The 18073-nt window shown below is 38.7% G+C and overlaps 1 protein-coding gene across 1 annotated transcript in view; it reads right to left on the reverse strand.

The window, feature by feature from the left end:
• The window catches only part of tcf7l1a (transcription factor 7 like 1a), a 29483-nt gene extending 15711 nt beyond the window's left edge, over positions 1 to 13772 (reverse strand). Inside the window, exons 1-3 of the mRNA XM_051910781.1 lie at positions 13039 to 13772; positions 12849 to 12921; positions 12628 to 12755 (exon numbers count right to left, since the gene is read on the reverse strand). Coding sequence (XP_051766741.1) covers positions 12628 to 12755; positions 12849 to 12921; positions 13039 to 13224 — 387 coding nt within the window. The 5' untranslated portion in view covers positions 13225 to 13772. The remainder of the gene's footprint in view (positions 1 to 12627; positions 12756 to 12848; positions 12922 to 13038) is intronic.
• Between the last annotated feature and the right edge of the window lie 4301 nt (positions 13773 to 18073).

The raw sequence follows: 18073 nt of genomic DNA on the forward strand, positions 1-18073 counted from the left end.
TTAAACAAGACTTATCTTATTACAGAAACAATCGGTTGGACTGCAGTAATTTAACCAACAAATCAACTATTCATGCACCGATTACATTAGGAAGTAATTCAACATGATTCTGGGAACTTTCAGGTTCAAGGGATCAGCAGATGCTAATTTTGTTTCAGCAATTGAATCCAAACCTGTGTGTTTATAAACGGCCAAAGCATAAAATTAATTTAACCCAAATTAAATACAATTTCCTTGAAACAAAATATTACTGTGATCAAAATCATCTGCAATGTCATTTTTGGACACAAAAGTTTTATTAGGGATGCACAATATAATTTGGTATAGGCCAAGATTAGACCAATTTTTGAAGTAGATAACATATATATATATATATATATATATATATATATATATATATATTGAAATAAATGAATAAATGAATAAATTAATTAAAAAAAAATTATATATTATATATATATATATAAAAAACATTTATTTCAATTTAAAATAAAAAATATATATATAATATAATAGATATATATAAAATATAATATATATATATATATTATTTTAAATTGAAATATGTGTGTGTGTGTGTATATATATATATAAAATTTAAAAGAACAATTTAAAAGAAAAAATATAACATATATTAGTATATATAAAATATATATATATATATATATATAAATTTAAATAAGAGATGGAAAACTGGAAAAATAAATAAAATAAAATAAATATTTTAAACATCAGTATTGGACAGTATAATAGGTTACAAAACTACTAAAATATTTTACTCTTGTAAATTGTGACTTTTTAAACTGACACATGTTGAAAATAATTGCATTACTACTTATTAAAAAAAAAAACCCTTCACTTATAAATCCAAGCGCAATTCATTATAAATGCAACAGAGCACATGTTTGCGGTTTGTTCCTGTAGTTCAGTGGCGCTGGCTGACCTGCCTACATTAGTTGCGTTAAAGTGCCTCTTTTCATCAAGCCAGTGGCTTCCACACAGAACTGGACAGGAAAGACTCATGACTGACAGTTGCTCTCCGAGTTCCCATGGATACTATTGTGACCTCACTGATAACACTACTCCCTCCATTCACTGCCTACTTAAAGAACTGGTTCAGAGGTCAGCCATCCAGAGACCAGGGGTTTCCATGGCAATGTGGCCCATTTAGGGACGGCAACAGAGACCAAGTTTGCATTCATCAACCGTCCGGGTGCAGAAGAAAAAAGGAACTACCTTTGGGAGACACCTTCAGTTTCTGATCACAAAAAAAAAAACCACTTAAGATGCACACGCTAAACTACAATTTTTCATAATTGAAACGTGAAATACACTTCAAATATGTGCAATACATTAATCTTTTCTATTATTTAACCAGAAAAGCACAAACAAACCTTGACAACATAACGAATAACAACATAAGGTATTGTGGCCCAAGACAAAACAGTAGGTCAAATAAAACCCAACACATAATTACGACCACGAGAAAGTAATAAGCTGTCTGTTGGGAGTTCAGTGTTTCTGCAAAGGCAAAATGCAGCCACCCTCCTTAAAGTCAATTACAAGTCAGTTATGCGGTTTCCAGTATTTCGGTATCTGGTTACAACACTGCAGTCCAAACTATACCCAGGTTTACGATGAACAGTCTGAGCTTGTTAACTCACAAGCTGCCAAGAGGGATAACAAAGCCATTTTATAACCCAAAAGTGCTCGCTATAATAATCTACAACTTTGTAGGCATCCAACTTATGATAACTATATTTTACAATAATAATATAAATAATTTGACTGAAATAATGCAGAGTGTATTTGAATAAGACTAAATGACACATATTTCTACTAAAATTGAGGTACACTAGCCTTAAAAACAGTTGAAGATAAAGTAAAATAGAGAAACCTTCATGTCTTCCTCAAATGCTAAGTGCATAATGAAGACAAAGAGCTTATTGTGTTCCCTTGGTAGACTACCTCCCCCAGCGCGCACACACACACACACACACACACACACACACACACACACACACACACACACACAACCTCAAACTCATTCTTCACCCCTTCCCCAATATACCCCTCCTGCTAAACCACAACCAGTCCAACCAGCGTCAAAATCGCAAAAAAAAAAAATCATGTCACCCGACTGCAACAGAACTGGAAAACAATTACAAAGCAGCCACTGCAGTTTAGTTCGTTTAAAGTGGATTTGTTGAGAAGCTTTACTCCATATGGAGACCTAACTCGAGGCACAACAAATAAACAGGGATATTTTTTATAACCTGTTGGCTGTGAAGGATAAAACTTGAATCTACCACAGAGAGGCCCGAGGGAGCGAATTTCGCATTCAGGAAAAAAAAAAAAACCCCTCTGCAATTAAATGCAGGAGAGGAAATCATGCAGATTTTTGCAAAATTGCACTAAATGACTGAAGCGTTATCTTTAGACCGTTTACAACTGCTATTGTGCAATACTAGTCCAGGGGGGGGCGATATGGAGGCATGACACAACATACCTGCGACGTACAGCCCTGACTCACAATGGTGACCGCCCTGCCTAATTTCAAAAACTTTCTGCCTTGTCAAACCAGTTCCCTCCTGCAAACAATTAGTGCCGGACCACGTACCTCCGGAGCGTGTGTGCGTGTCTGCAAGGGCAGGAGGCGAAGAAGTGAAAGACGGAGAGGGAAAGAAGGGGGGAGAGAAAGAGTGAGGAGAGTGGAAGGGGGCTTGGAGTGCAATTATAGTGGGAATTTATGGCCTGAGAAACAATTTATAAATCACAGTGCATGGGCTAACACAATCCAGATTTCACTGCTTGCAGCTGTAACTGGCTCTAAAGTACACACAGCGTGTTTGTGTGGTTTTTCACGAGGTTGGGTCTAGGAGCAGGGCGGCTAGAAGAGCGCACCAATGACATTGGCCATGACAAACTGTGGGAGTGTTTCAGAGAGAGCGAGATGGGATGCTAGGAATTGTTTACAATCGCAGGCAAACGGTATAAAACCTAAACAACGTGCTAACTGGCGCCTGGGTCGCACAATTAAAAACATGAATATTGATCATGAACGTCATACTGCAACTGAATGTCACCAAATGGAGGAGTGGTGACAATGCAACAATGTTAACAGAGTTACGTTCGCCAGCTTCTTCAACTTTTTACATCAAACAAAACTCATTCTCCATACTTCTGTTTCCAGGGATGGGTTATGACGAGGCTGTGCCCTGGGCACAGAATGGGCAAGGCCTGCCTCAGTTGAAATCACGTTCCTGGGGTGTTCCCCTTGGTTAATTTCACGTTCCTTCGGGTGGCCAAAAGGGCCCCCCTGTGGCTGGTCTGGGCCCCTCCTCTGGTCTAATGCCCTGTCAGCTTCTTATAAACTTGATAATCTTGGTTCATTCCAACTGCCACATCACTAATTTCACATTACCCAAAGTAGAGGACATAACTGTTAGAAAAGTTACCACTTTCAACAAATCAATAAGAAACCTAAAAGGGTGTACAAATTTTGGTTGATTGCAGCATCAACAAAGCTAGGAGACGTAACTGTTGGAAAAGTGAAGGGTTGGAAAATGTTGTTGGAAACATTTTCCACAGTTTCATCCTATAAACTTTTGAGCGGTTACATCCCCTAACTCTGGTGACACTGTAGTCAACAAAAACTCATTCTCCATTTTGGGTTTCTTATAAACTTGTCAAAAGTGATTAACGTTCCAACGGTTACGTCTCCTAATGAGTTTTGGTTGTCAACAAAGTTAGAAAACGTAACTGCTGGAAAAGTTCTAACAGTCACATCCCCTAACTTTTCCAACATTTTACCCAACCCAAACTGGGAGCACCTGGTAACTATTACAATTGCTGCATCACCAATTTCAACAAGTTTATAACAAAGAAGTTTATAAGTGGAGTATTGGTTGACTTCAATGTCAACAAAGGTGGAGGACGTGATCGTTGGAAAGATAACTACTTTCGACAAGCCTATAAGAAACTCAAAATTTTGGTTGACTACAGAATTTAAAGTTAGGGGATGTAACTATTGGAAAAGTTAAGGGTTGGGAAAAAAATGTTGGAAACCTACAGTTACACCCCCTAACCTTTTAAATGGTTACATCCCTAACTTGTTGTGAAACACAACTCATTAGGACATGTAGCTACTGAGATGGATATCACTTTCTTTAAGCTTAAGACAACTAAAATCTTGTTTTGGTTGACAAAAAATGTCAGCAAAGTTAAGGGATGTTTGGAAAGGTGACCATTTCAGCAAGTTTATAAGAAACCTAAAATGGTGCACAAGTTTTGGTTGACTACAACATCAACAATGGTAAAGGATGTAACTGTTAGACAAGTTTATAAGTAACAAAAAAGTAAAAAGTCCAGAACATAAAAAAACCAGTGCACTCCTGTTCAGTCGATTACAATGAGGTACTCATCTGGAGAAATGAGGAAGGCTCAGGGGGTTTTCACAAGCCCTCAACTGCGCCTCTGGGTCCAAACTGCAGCTGTGCGCGGGGAGGGGCGGCCCATGCCCTGACCGACAAGGCCCAGCTGGATAAGACATACACTCTCACGTACGAACAAAACACACGCACACACACAAAAGCTTGTGGTCCGGTGTGAACATGTCATGTGACAATGGAGCCGCTCTCAACCTTGTGGTCAGGGTGAGAGCTGTAGATGCGCCGCGTCTGTGGCGGACCCCCCAACGGTGCACAATGCGCATTCTCCTCCAATCACATGGCTGCTCTTTTGTCCCAGCGGTTATGTCACTTCCACTCCACCAATCTAAATGACCCAGACTGTGGCGGGCCAATGAATGTCTGGAGCCAAAAGAACTGAAGCAAGGTTTTGTTTTGTTCTTCTTTTCTAATTAATCATCACGCCACGGACCATCATTTTTGAGAGGAAGTGAGCGGCAGGGTGTGGTGTGTGTGAGGCCTCTGCTGTTTTTTACGCTACATGTTGTCTGACAGCTCCGAGCAAATCCGAATGGAGAGTTTAGAAGGGAAGGAGGCGGGAGAAAGCTGCCAGCCCTGGAGCGCATCGACGACCCCCCTGTTGGAATCTGGGAACTTTGGTGCCCACTCAACTGTGAGTCACGTCAACAGGCTGTGAACTTTGACCTCTCACCCCTAACTGAAACAATGTGGAGATGTATCTCACTGTCAAACGCATGGAAAAACGACCTAATTCAATCTAGTGTACAGGGAAACAACTTCCCACAAAACATCAGCAGCCATAGTGTTTGAATAAGACTCCCAGACCGACAACAAATCCAGCATTTTGACAACCATAAGCCTAGTCAATTGAACGCCAATTATGGCGTTAAACTTCTCGAAGATTTGTCAGCCGTCCACTTTGTTTACGTGACATTTCTTGAATGCGTGCATTTGGAATGGCTGATGTCTTAGGGATTACGACTACGCCGCTGCAAAGTGAAGTGTTTTGTGGATCTACCGTGTAGCTCTCAGTCGCCACCCTCTAGGCTTTTGTTCAGCCTTTCAGAGCCATACTGAACGACTGAAAGGCCCCTATTCATAAAAGCTCCCATACACTCCCTGCCGCCTCGGCCAAGAGTCACTATAGAACATCCCTCATTTCACACGAGAATCGGGGCTGCCTGCCCACCCCCAAGCCCATGCCCACAAAGAGCTTCTCCACCGATGACTCCTTAAGACAAGGAAAGGCGCTCAATATGGGCGAAGCTTACGGCTGACACTATTACAATAATACGTACACTCATTGCTAATGCTAGCAACGCCCTTCAATGTTTGGACAATTATTTGTCAGCTTAATTGTTGTTTTGAAGATACTGAGGTTAAAAACATTTTTGGAGGGAGTCGATACTAGTAAATTCATATTTTAACAATTTCGAATAATAATACTAATACTAATTAATAACACAATAATTATTTATTTACATATTATGGCCTATAAAAAAAAATACATGTCCGATATTAAAATCATATTCTATTTTGTATAAATAGATTAAATTAAATTGTTTGTTTGTTTATTGGCTTTTAACGCCATGTCAGCAATAAGGTAAATAATACAAGATATACAATTTACAAAACTATATAAGACATCTTAACATAATAAAGTTTTCTGGTGTTACTAAATAAACTAAAATCAATATTTAAATTCTATTGAGTTTACAAATCACAATATTATTATGGACAGTATTAAAATGGAAATTAATTTTGAGATTTGTTTAAGATTACACTTAAAACTGTTATTAAATTTTAATTGAGTATTAGATGCAATGGTTATCGAAATGTAAAAATAGGATAAATGGTTGATGTGTCGCCACTATCAGCTGATAAATTCCAAAAAAAAAAAGAAAATGTATATATAATATATATTATATATATATATATATATATATATATATATATATATATATATATATATATATATATATAAACATAAATATACATATTCTATGCAATATGTCTACAATATGTCTAATACGTCTAATATGTCTAATATGTGTCTGATTATATATATATATAAATTTTTTTTTTTTTTTTTTTTGGATAGACAATATAATAGACAGACAATATAATACCAAAATTATATTGTGTATCCCTGGAATTTTATGCATTATAAATATTGCATAGAATGAGGCCCGAAACATACTCTAAATGGAGATAATGATGTGATTGTGAATGCAGATGCTTCTAGCTACGCAAGCTGAATTTCACAAAGCATGACAATGTTGGAATTGGCCCTTAAAAACTCCTTATCAGCCAATCAGCTTATTTATCAGGTTTTGTATGTCAGACGACATGCATTCTTTGTACTAAAGTTAACATTAGGGGGAAAAAGACAGCAGTAATTAAAAGCACAGCACAATAACCATATCACAAGCAACTGATCACACAAGGAATTATCTTGAAGCACACCTCACCCTACAAGAAAATCCTGATGCTGTTGATATCAGATCTCCCCTAGGCCTTTTCAGCCTGGCATGAAGCAGCGGGCACAACAAGGCCATGTGAGACCGTAGAGGGCTGCGATGAGATAAGTTATCGCAGAGTTCACGTGCTCCAACCAAGCCAACAGGACGCACACACACACTTACACATACATGTACAAGCTTCCTGGCCCCATGCCCACTTTCTCACCCACCTGGCACCCTCATCCCCACAGCTTGCTTCGTTTTTTTCCCATAATGCTTTACCCCTAACTACCCCCCTGCACCCCGCTCCCTCCCCCTCCCGAGGCCCCAGGAAGCTCTGACTGCGAGGTAATAACTGAAAACAGCTGTTAAAAATACCAGACTGATGAAGCCTGAAGCCCCCCCACCCCCTTAAACTTTATCCCCGGCACAATCAAGTTTTATTAGCATGGAGTGATGCGTGAAGTCAGTACGCAGCTCTGAGTGAGAGCTTGCTGTTTTTTGCAACTGAAAGGGAGGTGGGGGGGCCAAAATTCACTGCAGGACATGCAACCGAACATGAAGTGGGTTTTGATGAGTGCTGACCACTGCCAGCACAATCTTATCAATGGAGAATGACGTCAGCAGCTCACACACACTCACTAAACCAACACAGAAACTCCAGCGAGGCTCCGATACATTCTGCATTGAGAAAAAAAAATGCTGTTATATTGCTCCAAATGGAGCACGTCCATAAAAGATCATACTAACTGCATTCATTTTAGATTCCCGGACACTGGTAATCATTTTGATTCACGGCCCACAGTTTCCAGAATAGTTAAAAGTCCCACAAGGACAAATGAATGTGATGGCTTTTCTTTACAATGAAGAAAAGTAAACACACACCTGAATATCGAGGTGAAAGTTACAAACATATTGTATTAAAAAAAGATTTTCAGAATAATAGGCTTATTTATTTATCAAATTAATGTCTTTCAAGGTATGAATGAATAAATAAAGCCTACTATTCTGAGTTGTACAGTAATACTTCCTTTTTTGAGACAAATAAAAAGAAAAATCAGCTTCTAAAAGGTGAAGTGTATGATTTCTCACTACTCCAGGCCACCATTAGTCATTCAAACAAATAGCCCCGCCCCAAACTCACGCCATTGGCTGAAACAATGTTGCTATGCCGGGCAGGTAGAAATGTTTAACAAATAGTCAATGTTTTTGATAGCGCCACAGTGTTTGCACTTTTCACTAACTTACAAATGGCTTACGTATAGTTTTCTCTGCATAAAAAGAAATAGTGAAAAATTAGTATAAACAGTTTCAATTATGCAACAACTAAATATATTTTTATTAATAATATCTTATAAAATTATATAATTTATTCATAAAATGTGCTTTTTCCAGGACTGTATATGAGTAACAGGCAAATTTTTGGTAAAGAGTTAAAATAATAATAATAATAATAAATCACAGATGCATTAGATGGAGCTACAGTTCTGCTTCATCACAACAAAAACACAAACAGATTAAAACAACAGTGTAATGACGGCACTTATCTACGCAGTATAGTGTAAACACCGAGCCATACGAAGATAATTGGCCAAAGAGATAAAGCCATCACAAAAATGCAGCAAATTTCAGAATGATTCCTTTTGGCCAGTGCAGGACGTGATATGATCAACAGGAAAGAGATCTGCGTTACGACTCCGGCCTTGGGAACAGCTCCCTGCATTCCTTTATCTACTTCCTGTAGCATTTCTTCAGCCCCTGTGGTTTGCCCTCACATACAGATTCATAAACCACTCTCCTTTCAGGAGGAACGTTTGTAAATTAGATCTTTATTTTGCATGGTACTAAAAAAAATCCGACGTCTAGAGCGACGCCAAGCTTGTGTGGAAAACCAGAGGAGGAAAATAATGTTTGGCTTGAAATTTCTTTCTTTAAGGAACTTTCTGGTTTTAATCTCAGTCAATAATCAAGTTACCAGAGAGGGTCTTCGGTGGAACGCGGCCAACGGCAGGAACGTTTTTAAATGGTCGCCTCTTAAAAAAGCAGTAACATTAAAAAGGGGGAAAAGGAGAATTGGTTTATGTCTCATGTAACTCCTGGGCCTCCTAACAAGACACAGCATTCATAGTGCACACTTCTTCTAAACAGCAAAAGGCAGAAATATTTCTAAATTAATTTGGATTTGTTTAGTTTATCCTTACAGGAGAAAAAAAACATCCTACCCTACAACGCATTAACTTGGGATAAAATTGTAAATCTGTGTTTATTCGGTCATTTGTGCAAACATTCGTACACCGGTTTTCAGGTTTCCTGAACCGTCTTGCTCTACAGGAATGCTGTCTTAACTTAAAGGCCTGGACAATGTCCCCTCTGTAGCTGAAGACGAGGAGGTGGGACGGGCTGGAGGGGGGTGCCTGGTTTCTCTCTCGCCATCTTCCCCCACCCCGTCTCTGAGTGCTGAGTGTGTGGAAAAGGCTTGGGCTGTTGACAGGGCCGCTCTCCTGAGCACTGTTTGTTTATGTAAAATGAGGCCCTCTTGTACGCAGGACAATTCCTCTGTTTACTTTATATTGTCTTCTAGGTCTTAAAATACCATTGTAGAGGAGAGAGTTTAAGAAAGATGGATGCCAGTCAAAAAGGGCTGACATGCTCTGACAGTGCAGTTATGCGATCAAGGGCTTGTCACTTACTTCCTAATACTACTTTGTGCAATAAGTGCACTTTAGTTTAATTAATATCATGGGTTAGTGTGGCTCGACCCTCTACAGAAGTGGATACACAAGTGGGAAGTGCTTCCAAAACAATGTTTTTGCTTTAAAATTGTTCATTTGCTCGCCTCTTTTCTCTATTGTTGTTGTTTGAGGCACTTATAATCATAACGATAACTATGAAGTTTTAATAATCATTCTAATTCTTTGAGAATAGCAGAGTCCACACCACAACTATAACAATATCAGCATAGAGGAACAATATCGCTGGAATCACTTTCACAATGATTTTTTTCCAGCTGATGAACACTAAAACATTGAGAGCCAATCAGAATCCGTCCGACAAAACTGCAGTGTACACTTAAGCCCAAAGTATACTTCACTTTCTCACATACGCGAGGGTCAGCGTACAGTGCACGTGATGCAAATTTCGTCAGAAGAGTACACGCGTACTGTACACACACCACCGAATTTTTTTAACCGCAAAAATCGCATTTCATTTTTTTGGCAGTAATTCGTTTGTCCACAAGGTGGCAACCATGCCCTGGGGGCGTCGATTCACAAGGTAGTCGAAGAAAACCTGAGTAAACAGAACAGACCGGAACGCATGCAAGCTACAGCGAAGATGGAGGCCTACATAGATGACAGATTGTGCAAAGAGGTTAGAAAGTACCCTCATTTGTACAACTTTAGCATTGAAGAATACAAATATATTTACATGGGTTGTAACTCGTGGCGAGAGATTGCTCAAAACTGCGTATGCGTCGAACGCATACGAGTCAAATGAAGTATGCTTTGCAAGGCTGTGCTTGAAAAAAAAAAACAAAGTATACCCAGGGCTTTATAATAAACAGAATGATATCATGCCTTGGTGTTGATGCTAATATAGTTATCATTATCATTCTTGGTGTAAAGAAACCTTAAAACCCTGTCAAGCTAGTTTTGCAAAGTCAGCTTCACATGCTACTGTGCTATGCTACACTGGGAGTATTTATTTAAGCTATCATAAAATGTGTTAGCATCTAACAAACTTTAGCACACCAAATTAACAAACAAAACACTACAGTCATAACAGAATCAAACAAGATTAGCTTCACAGCGCTAACAACAATTTACTGACTAATCTGCTCACAAGAGCACTGGACTTTTACCCTGCCGTTTACACTCACTAGAATATAATTAAATCAATTAAGAAACATTATTAAATAAGGAAGTGATAATTAGCAAACAAAGAGCAATGCTGTTAAACTGATGGGGATTTTGAAAACTACAAAAGTGCTGAATTAGCATTTATGAAACAAGGACATTGTGGAAGATAAAACCTTAAGCAACTTCAACCTGGGGTCAAAGTAAACCTTGTTAAAGCCTACTAACTCAGTTAAGAAGAAGTATATAAAGGTCCTTTATAACTAGAAGAGAGAAACTAACTCCTCTACAAGAAATCCTTTTAGTGTTTTTCCATCGTACAAACTAAAACAAAAACGCTGAGAGAAAATAAAGTTCCCTCGAAAAATCTTCGCATAGCAGGTTGTGTTTACGTTCGAAATCCAGTGCCAACAGTTACTGTAAACAATTTTCAGCTTCGGTTCAGTAACATTACATGTTTTTTTTCCCCTCATAGACTCAGTGGCGCTTCACTAACTTTTGTACTCCAAAACTATACACAACCTTGCTATTGTACACTGAGGAAGAAATGGCTGAATCTGTTGCCTTCGGGCTCACACACATATAAACACACACGAGCAGGCCAGAAGTCAGATGTTATTATCCATCTTATCTACTAGAATCACAGTCGCTCTTTGTTACAGCTGTTAAAGGTAACCTGTTTTCCTTAGTCAAACCACTCATGCGACAGCAACCATTCTCTGGCTATAATGCTATTTGACGAGTTGAAAAAACCATTGTGCTGCAAACAAGCAAACCTAATGCCACATCTAATATCCAAGTGCATGACCAACAGATTCAAGCATTCTCAGGAGTTAGCAGCACAATGAACGAATGTTTATCGCCACAGGCTCGCTGAAATTTTTCCACAATGACATGTTAGCCTACGTTCGCATGCCTCATCACTTATACATTGACATGGGCTGCTTTAGTGAGCAACAGGCAAACACTGCAAGATATCCTTCAATGGAGCTAAATGGAGGAAGGCAAACATATGCAGCAATTTGCCTGTGATTCAAACACCTCGGTGGGGGCTTGCTGCTCAGGTAGCCAAACCGCCCCCCTAGGTGAAGATGTCATTAAGATAATGGGCATCCAGTAGAGACCTCCGACAGGGCCGTCAAGCGGTAACTAACGATAACAATAGTCGCCTAACTGCCCTCTAATTGAAAGACAGTTTCACTGATGGGGAAGTACTTCTATGCCGGTTATCTAAAAAAATCTTGATATGGCTCAAATGAACTCAAAGGTCTGTATGACATAAGCCATAATAACATGCAATGAAAATCTTCCCTCCTTCAATATCTATGCGCCCAGTCGTAAATTTAACTCTCAAACCCGGCAACATCCTATCACACAACAACAAAGGGAGTAAAGACACATTCCTGACACCAAAAGCTGGATGAATCCTATCTGCCTGGGCTTGCCTCCAGTTTGTCGCCTGTTATGATAATACAAAATTAATTGTGCAGACATCTCACTGCGAAAAGTCCATCTTCGTGCCATTGGAGGCGGCAAATAAAGGCTTCTTTTGTGCTCGGGTGAGCCCAAGTAAATGACTTATTGTGCAATGCACCAGAATGGCCTCCTAATTCATGCATGCTCCAGACTCAACAAGTGGTAACAGAGGGGAAACTATGGTAAACTTTTGAAACGCGAAGCTTGCTTGGGTATTTACTAGTTGGGGAGTCTTAAAAGGGATTCTAAAAGCAAAAAACAAAGGAACTGCTGGGGTTTCTTGAAGCGAATATGGCGCACTGAAAGGCGACTTTATAACGCGCGTTTTGCAACTGAAAAAAAAATACATAGTGCAGCATGACGTCATGAAGGTGATAGTTGCGTTTAAAGTGATATGGCACGTACCGTTCGTGTGCTGGGAGATAGCGATCCGTTGGAGAGGTATGGATTCGTAATATCTGGGATCATAAGAAATGGATAACCAGCATAAGGGGGTCCCTTGAAAAATCCTCCATCTTGTTGTCGTCTCAAAGCTTTAGGGGCGACAGCAAACGAATTTAAATGGTTATTACCGTGCATAAATCACTCACACAAAACACAAGGAATACGTCTCGAACTGTTTTTACCTTCCGCAAAGTGTTCTCTCTGTTTCTCATAACTTTCTAGTTCTGGTCTGGGTCGAGGACGCCTGTCTGTTTGCTTGCATTTGGGAAATAAAGCATCGATTTATTAGTTTTAGCACTACCAATTAACACGTACATGCATGTATTAGATGCAGAGTGCACTGAAATTATAGTACAGAACTGTTTTGCTTACTTCGGAGTCTGATGAGCTGCTGTTGTTCTCGGACTCGTTCACTAGAGACGATTTCACCTCGTCCAGATCTCTCTCCGACGACACATTCTCTGATATTTTCTCCTCTTGTTCACCCTCATCTTTGAAGGAAATAAGTTCATCGTTTGCTCCCAGGTCATCACCTCCTCCTCCGTTTAATTGAGGCATGTTGGCACTTAAAAACCCAAAAGTCTGATTAAAACGAAACTTTCTTCTCTTAGCAGGACCTGTAATCCGAACTAACCCCAAATCTTAGAAGCGCGAATGTGCCGAGGCTAGAAAAAACAAGACATTCCCAGTTTTCCCATGATCAGATCAGAAGCCTGTGGGTTGTGGATTGGGGTTTTCTTCCTACTAAACCACACTGAAATGAACCCCGAAAACAGTCCATCATTTAATATCCATTCGCGTGCCTGGAATCTTCGGATACTCCTGCACAGGACGAAAAGTCATGCACGAAAAGTTTCGCGAGACAAAGGTGTGGATACAAAGTTTCAGCCAGTCCAGTTCCTTCAGAGTTTCTCTTCCAAATCTCTCCGTGTCAGTGTGTCAATCCCATGGTTTGATTGAAGGCGCACGAACTTCCCGACTGTATGTTTAATATATATAATTCAGCTCCGATGACAGACTCGAATGTGGATCAAGAAACATTTGTATCCCTGGATGATAGAAGTGGACTGGGGTAGAAGGAAGAAACACCCTCATCAGAACGAAGGAGGAGGAGTCTGAGATGTAAACCGACACTCTATTCACAAGACAAACCCTCTTAAAGAGACAGTCGACACTTCTGGAAGAAGACCTACTGCATTGAAACAAATAAGATTCATTACAACAACAGCAACCACTTACTAGCCTACTACTACTAATAATAATAATTCTATGTAATAATATCTATCTATCTATACTCTAAAAAATGCTGGGTTAAAAACAACCCAAGTTGGGTTGAAAATGGACAAACCCAGCAAGCGGGTGGGTTAAATGTTTGCCCAAAGTGCTGGGCAGTTTTATTGAACTCAATTATTGTTTAAAAATGACTTTATTGCTTGCTTAAAACCCCAAAATATGTAGGAAATTAACATTTATTAATAAGTTTAATGAATACTAATAAACATCAACAATAAACATTTATTAAATTGCTTATTAAAGTGTTAGTTCACCCAAAAATTAAAATAATGTCATTTATTACTTACCCTCATGTTGTTCCACACCCGTAAGACCTTCGTTCATCTTCGGAACACAAATTAAAATATTTTTGTTGAAATCCGATGGCTCAGCGAGGCCTGCATAGACAGCAATGACATTTCCTCGCTCAAGATCCATTAATGTACTAAAAACATATTTAAATCATTTCATGTGAGTACAGTGGTTTAATATTAATATTATAAAGCGACGAGAATATTTTTGGTGCGCCAAAAAAACAAAATAACGACTTGTATAGTGATGGCTGATTTCAAAACACTGCTTCAGGAAACTTCGGAGCGTTATGAATCTTTTGTGTCGAATCATTATTCGGATCGCGTGTCAAACCGCCAAACTGCTGAAATCACGTGACTTCGGCGCTCCGAACCGCTGATTCGACACGCTGATTCATAACGCTCCGAAGCTTCATGAAGCAGTGTTTTGAAATCAGCCATCACTATGTAAGTCGTTATTTTGTTTTTTTGGCGCACCAAAAATATTCTCGTCGCTTTATAATATTAATATTGAACCACTGTACTCACATGAACTGATTTAAATATGCTTTTAGAACATTTAAGGATCTTGAGAGAGGAAATGTCAGTGCTGGCTATGTAGGCCTCACTGAGCCATCGGATTCCAACAAAAATATCTCAATTTGTGTTCCGAAGATTAATGAAGATCTTACGGGTGTGGAATGGAATGAGGGTGAGTAATAAATGACATTATTTTCATTTTTGGGTGAACTAACCCTTTAATAAATGTTCAACTTTTGATTATTATTGTTGCCTCTAGTAATTATGTGCCTGATTTTTATTTTCCAACTCATTTTGGGTTTATTTTAATCCAACCTTATAGTACATTTTAATCAATAGTTGTGTTAAATAAAACTACCCAGCATGTTGGGCAAACATTTAACCCAACCGCAGGGTTTGTCCATTTTCAACCCAACTTGGGATGTTTTTAACTCAGCATTTTTTTAGTCATCCATCCATCCATCCATCCATCCGTGTCTATCTTTCTAATAGTAATATGACATAATATATAAAACAAATGTACTTTTTTCAACTATATATGCCAAAAAATGCATTTTTTTAGAGTATACACACAAATCAATCTGATCTCTCATGTATCAATTGAAAGACGCATTAATCATTATCATATTTCAACTGTTGAAATGTAGATTATTTCATAACATTTCTAATCAAGAGATGATCTTAGATGCAGTCTGTTCAGATGTTGCAGGAACTCAAAGGCCACTTCAGCCCACGTCTTGTTTTGTGCGGGTATAGGCTACAATACAGGACATTTTCCATGTTGGCAGATAAATAGGGGAGGAGGTGGTTGATGAAAATACACAACAAAACTTTATATAGAAACATACTGTTTTACAATGCTTGATCTGATTTGCAACTGGTCGAGCCACTTTGTTTAGCGGCACATGCTTCAGTGACTGTCAAACTTAAAGGAGTTGGTTTACAGAAGTTCATATTATGTCCTTATTTAACATTCACTTTTAATCCAGTTTTGAAGGGGCAAGGTCTCAGTCTTTCTCTTATAACCATGTGTGTTCAGGTCAGCTATCCCAAGCATGGGGGAAGCAAACCCCCCCCCCCCCCTTTGGTTGGTCCATGGGTTTTGTCTCCCACAGGTGGTTTAAGACTATATTGTGAGCTAAACCTCGCTTTATCTGAACATGCAAGCATGCAATCCACAATCTTTGCATGTTTGTCTCTGATTTAACCCTATTTAGCCTTGTATGAAATTTTGAATCTCTTGTGTGTTTTTTATATCCTCCTGTGCATCCAGAGTGTTCATTGGCTCCCGAGCTCCTCTTCAGGGGCCGCCGGTGAGAGCAGCTCAAATACTCCGGACTGTGTCCATGTTTGTTTTTTCCATCAACACGGATGGCCTTTTACATGTAGTGCATGGCCAAGTCAGCCACCCATAAATCATTCAGCGGCAATCCGATTGAAATGAATATGAAAGTACTGGGAGAGTCAGATGTAGATCGTCAGGTAGAGAGAGAGAGAGAAACCAAGAGAATGAATAATTCAAATGCTGATATATTAAATCATATGAGCAATGAATTATTGACATGTTGACTTTGTGGTTAGCAGCGACATGGGAATTTCACGCTCAGATTTCCTCTCTGTTGACCAAGGATAAATAACACATCTTCAGCCCCATCTTTGCATCCAACCAAAAAATTTGAATAGATTTGAAAGCAAATAAAAAAAACGACAGGGGTTAATCAAAACGAGCACAGTGAACAGGTGCGTGTTAAACAGTTGAATGACTGGCAGAACTCCAGAATTTAATATACCAGCTCCTGAATAACCTCAAGCAACCTGAAAAAAAAACCAGACATAAATTATTATTTTGGTAACACTTTACAATAAGGTCTCAATTGTTACCATTAGTTAATGCAGTAGTTAAAGGTGCAATGTGTAATATTTAGGTGGATCTATTGACAGAATTGCAATATAATAAACATAACTATGTTTTCAGTGGTGTATAAAGATGTTACATAATGAACCGTTGTGTTTTTATTACCTTAGAATGAGACATTTCTATCTACATACACTGCTGGTCCCCTTACATGTTAAGTCGGCATTTTGCGCCGGCATGTTTCTACAGTAGCCCTAAATGGACAAGCTGCTCTTCAGAGCACGTTTGCTTGACTAGTTACTCTCTGCTGTCTCAGACGACAACATATTTGTCCTGTGTTGGCCACCATAGCTTCTCTATATTGCAATTCGCAACCTCACCACTAGATGCCGCTAAAATTTACACACTGCACCTTTAACATGAACTACTATAAGCAATTTAGGGGACATTTACATGACAACAGTGTACTAAAATTGGAAAAGTTTATCTTTTGCGTTTTTCACGTACAGACAACAACATTGTCAAAACAATCCACGTTCACACGGATCCGCGAAAATGCTGTATTATTCATGCCAGGCCAGTAGGTGGCGATATCACTTTGTAAAGAAACACTATGCGCCTGTAGACTGAACACATAATACGCATACACATGATGTCACAAATTCGTGTTTTTGTAGTTTACATGGAGACGATAACGGTATCGTTTTCAAAAACTTGCACTTTGAAACCTGTTTTCAGACCCACAAAACGCGTTGTCGTGTAAACGAATGGTCAAAACGCATAAAAAGTTTTCCGTTTTTATTTGAAAACGGTGTCGTATAAACGTCCCCATATACTTACAGCATTTACTAACCTTTGTTAATGTTGGGGGTCGTTTACACAACACTGCTTTTTATGCGTTTTGGCCATTCATTTACATGACAACAGCGTTTTGGCGGCCTGAAAATGCAAACTTTTAAAAACGGGTTTCTGAAGTTTTTGAAAAAAATTTTGTAAACTACAAAAAGGCGAATTTGTGAAAACGGTGACATCATACGCATGTGTATTAAGTGTTCAATCTATAGGCACGTAGTGTTTCTTTACAAAGGGACATCGCCATCTACTGGCCTGGCAGCATAATACAGCGTTTTTAGTCGTTTTCACAAGGACAAAATGTTGTCGTCTGTATTCGAAACTTTTTAAAAACGCAAAGGAAAAGCTTTTCCGTTTTTAGGACTTTTTTTTTTTTAATTTCCTAAAAAGTTCTATTTTTATTTGGTTAATAAAAATACAACTGTTCATTGTTTGCTCAACTGCATTAGCTAAGATTAACAGATACAACTTTTGAATTTAAAAATGTGTAAATGTAGAAATTAACATTAAAATTAATGAATGCTGCAAATATTGTTCATTCTTAGTTCATGTTAACTAATGTTAACAAATAGTTTGTAGTGTTACCATTATTTGATAC

The sequence above is a fragment of the Ctenopharyngodon idella genome, chromosome 10, assembly GCF_019924925.1.
Source record: "Ctenopharyngodon idella isolate HZGC_01 chromosome 10, HZGC01, whole genome shotgun sequence".
Lineage (NCBI taxonomy): Eukaryota > Metazoa > Chordata > Actinopteri > Cypriniformes > Xenocyprididae > Ctenopharyngodon > Ctenopharyngodon idella.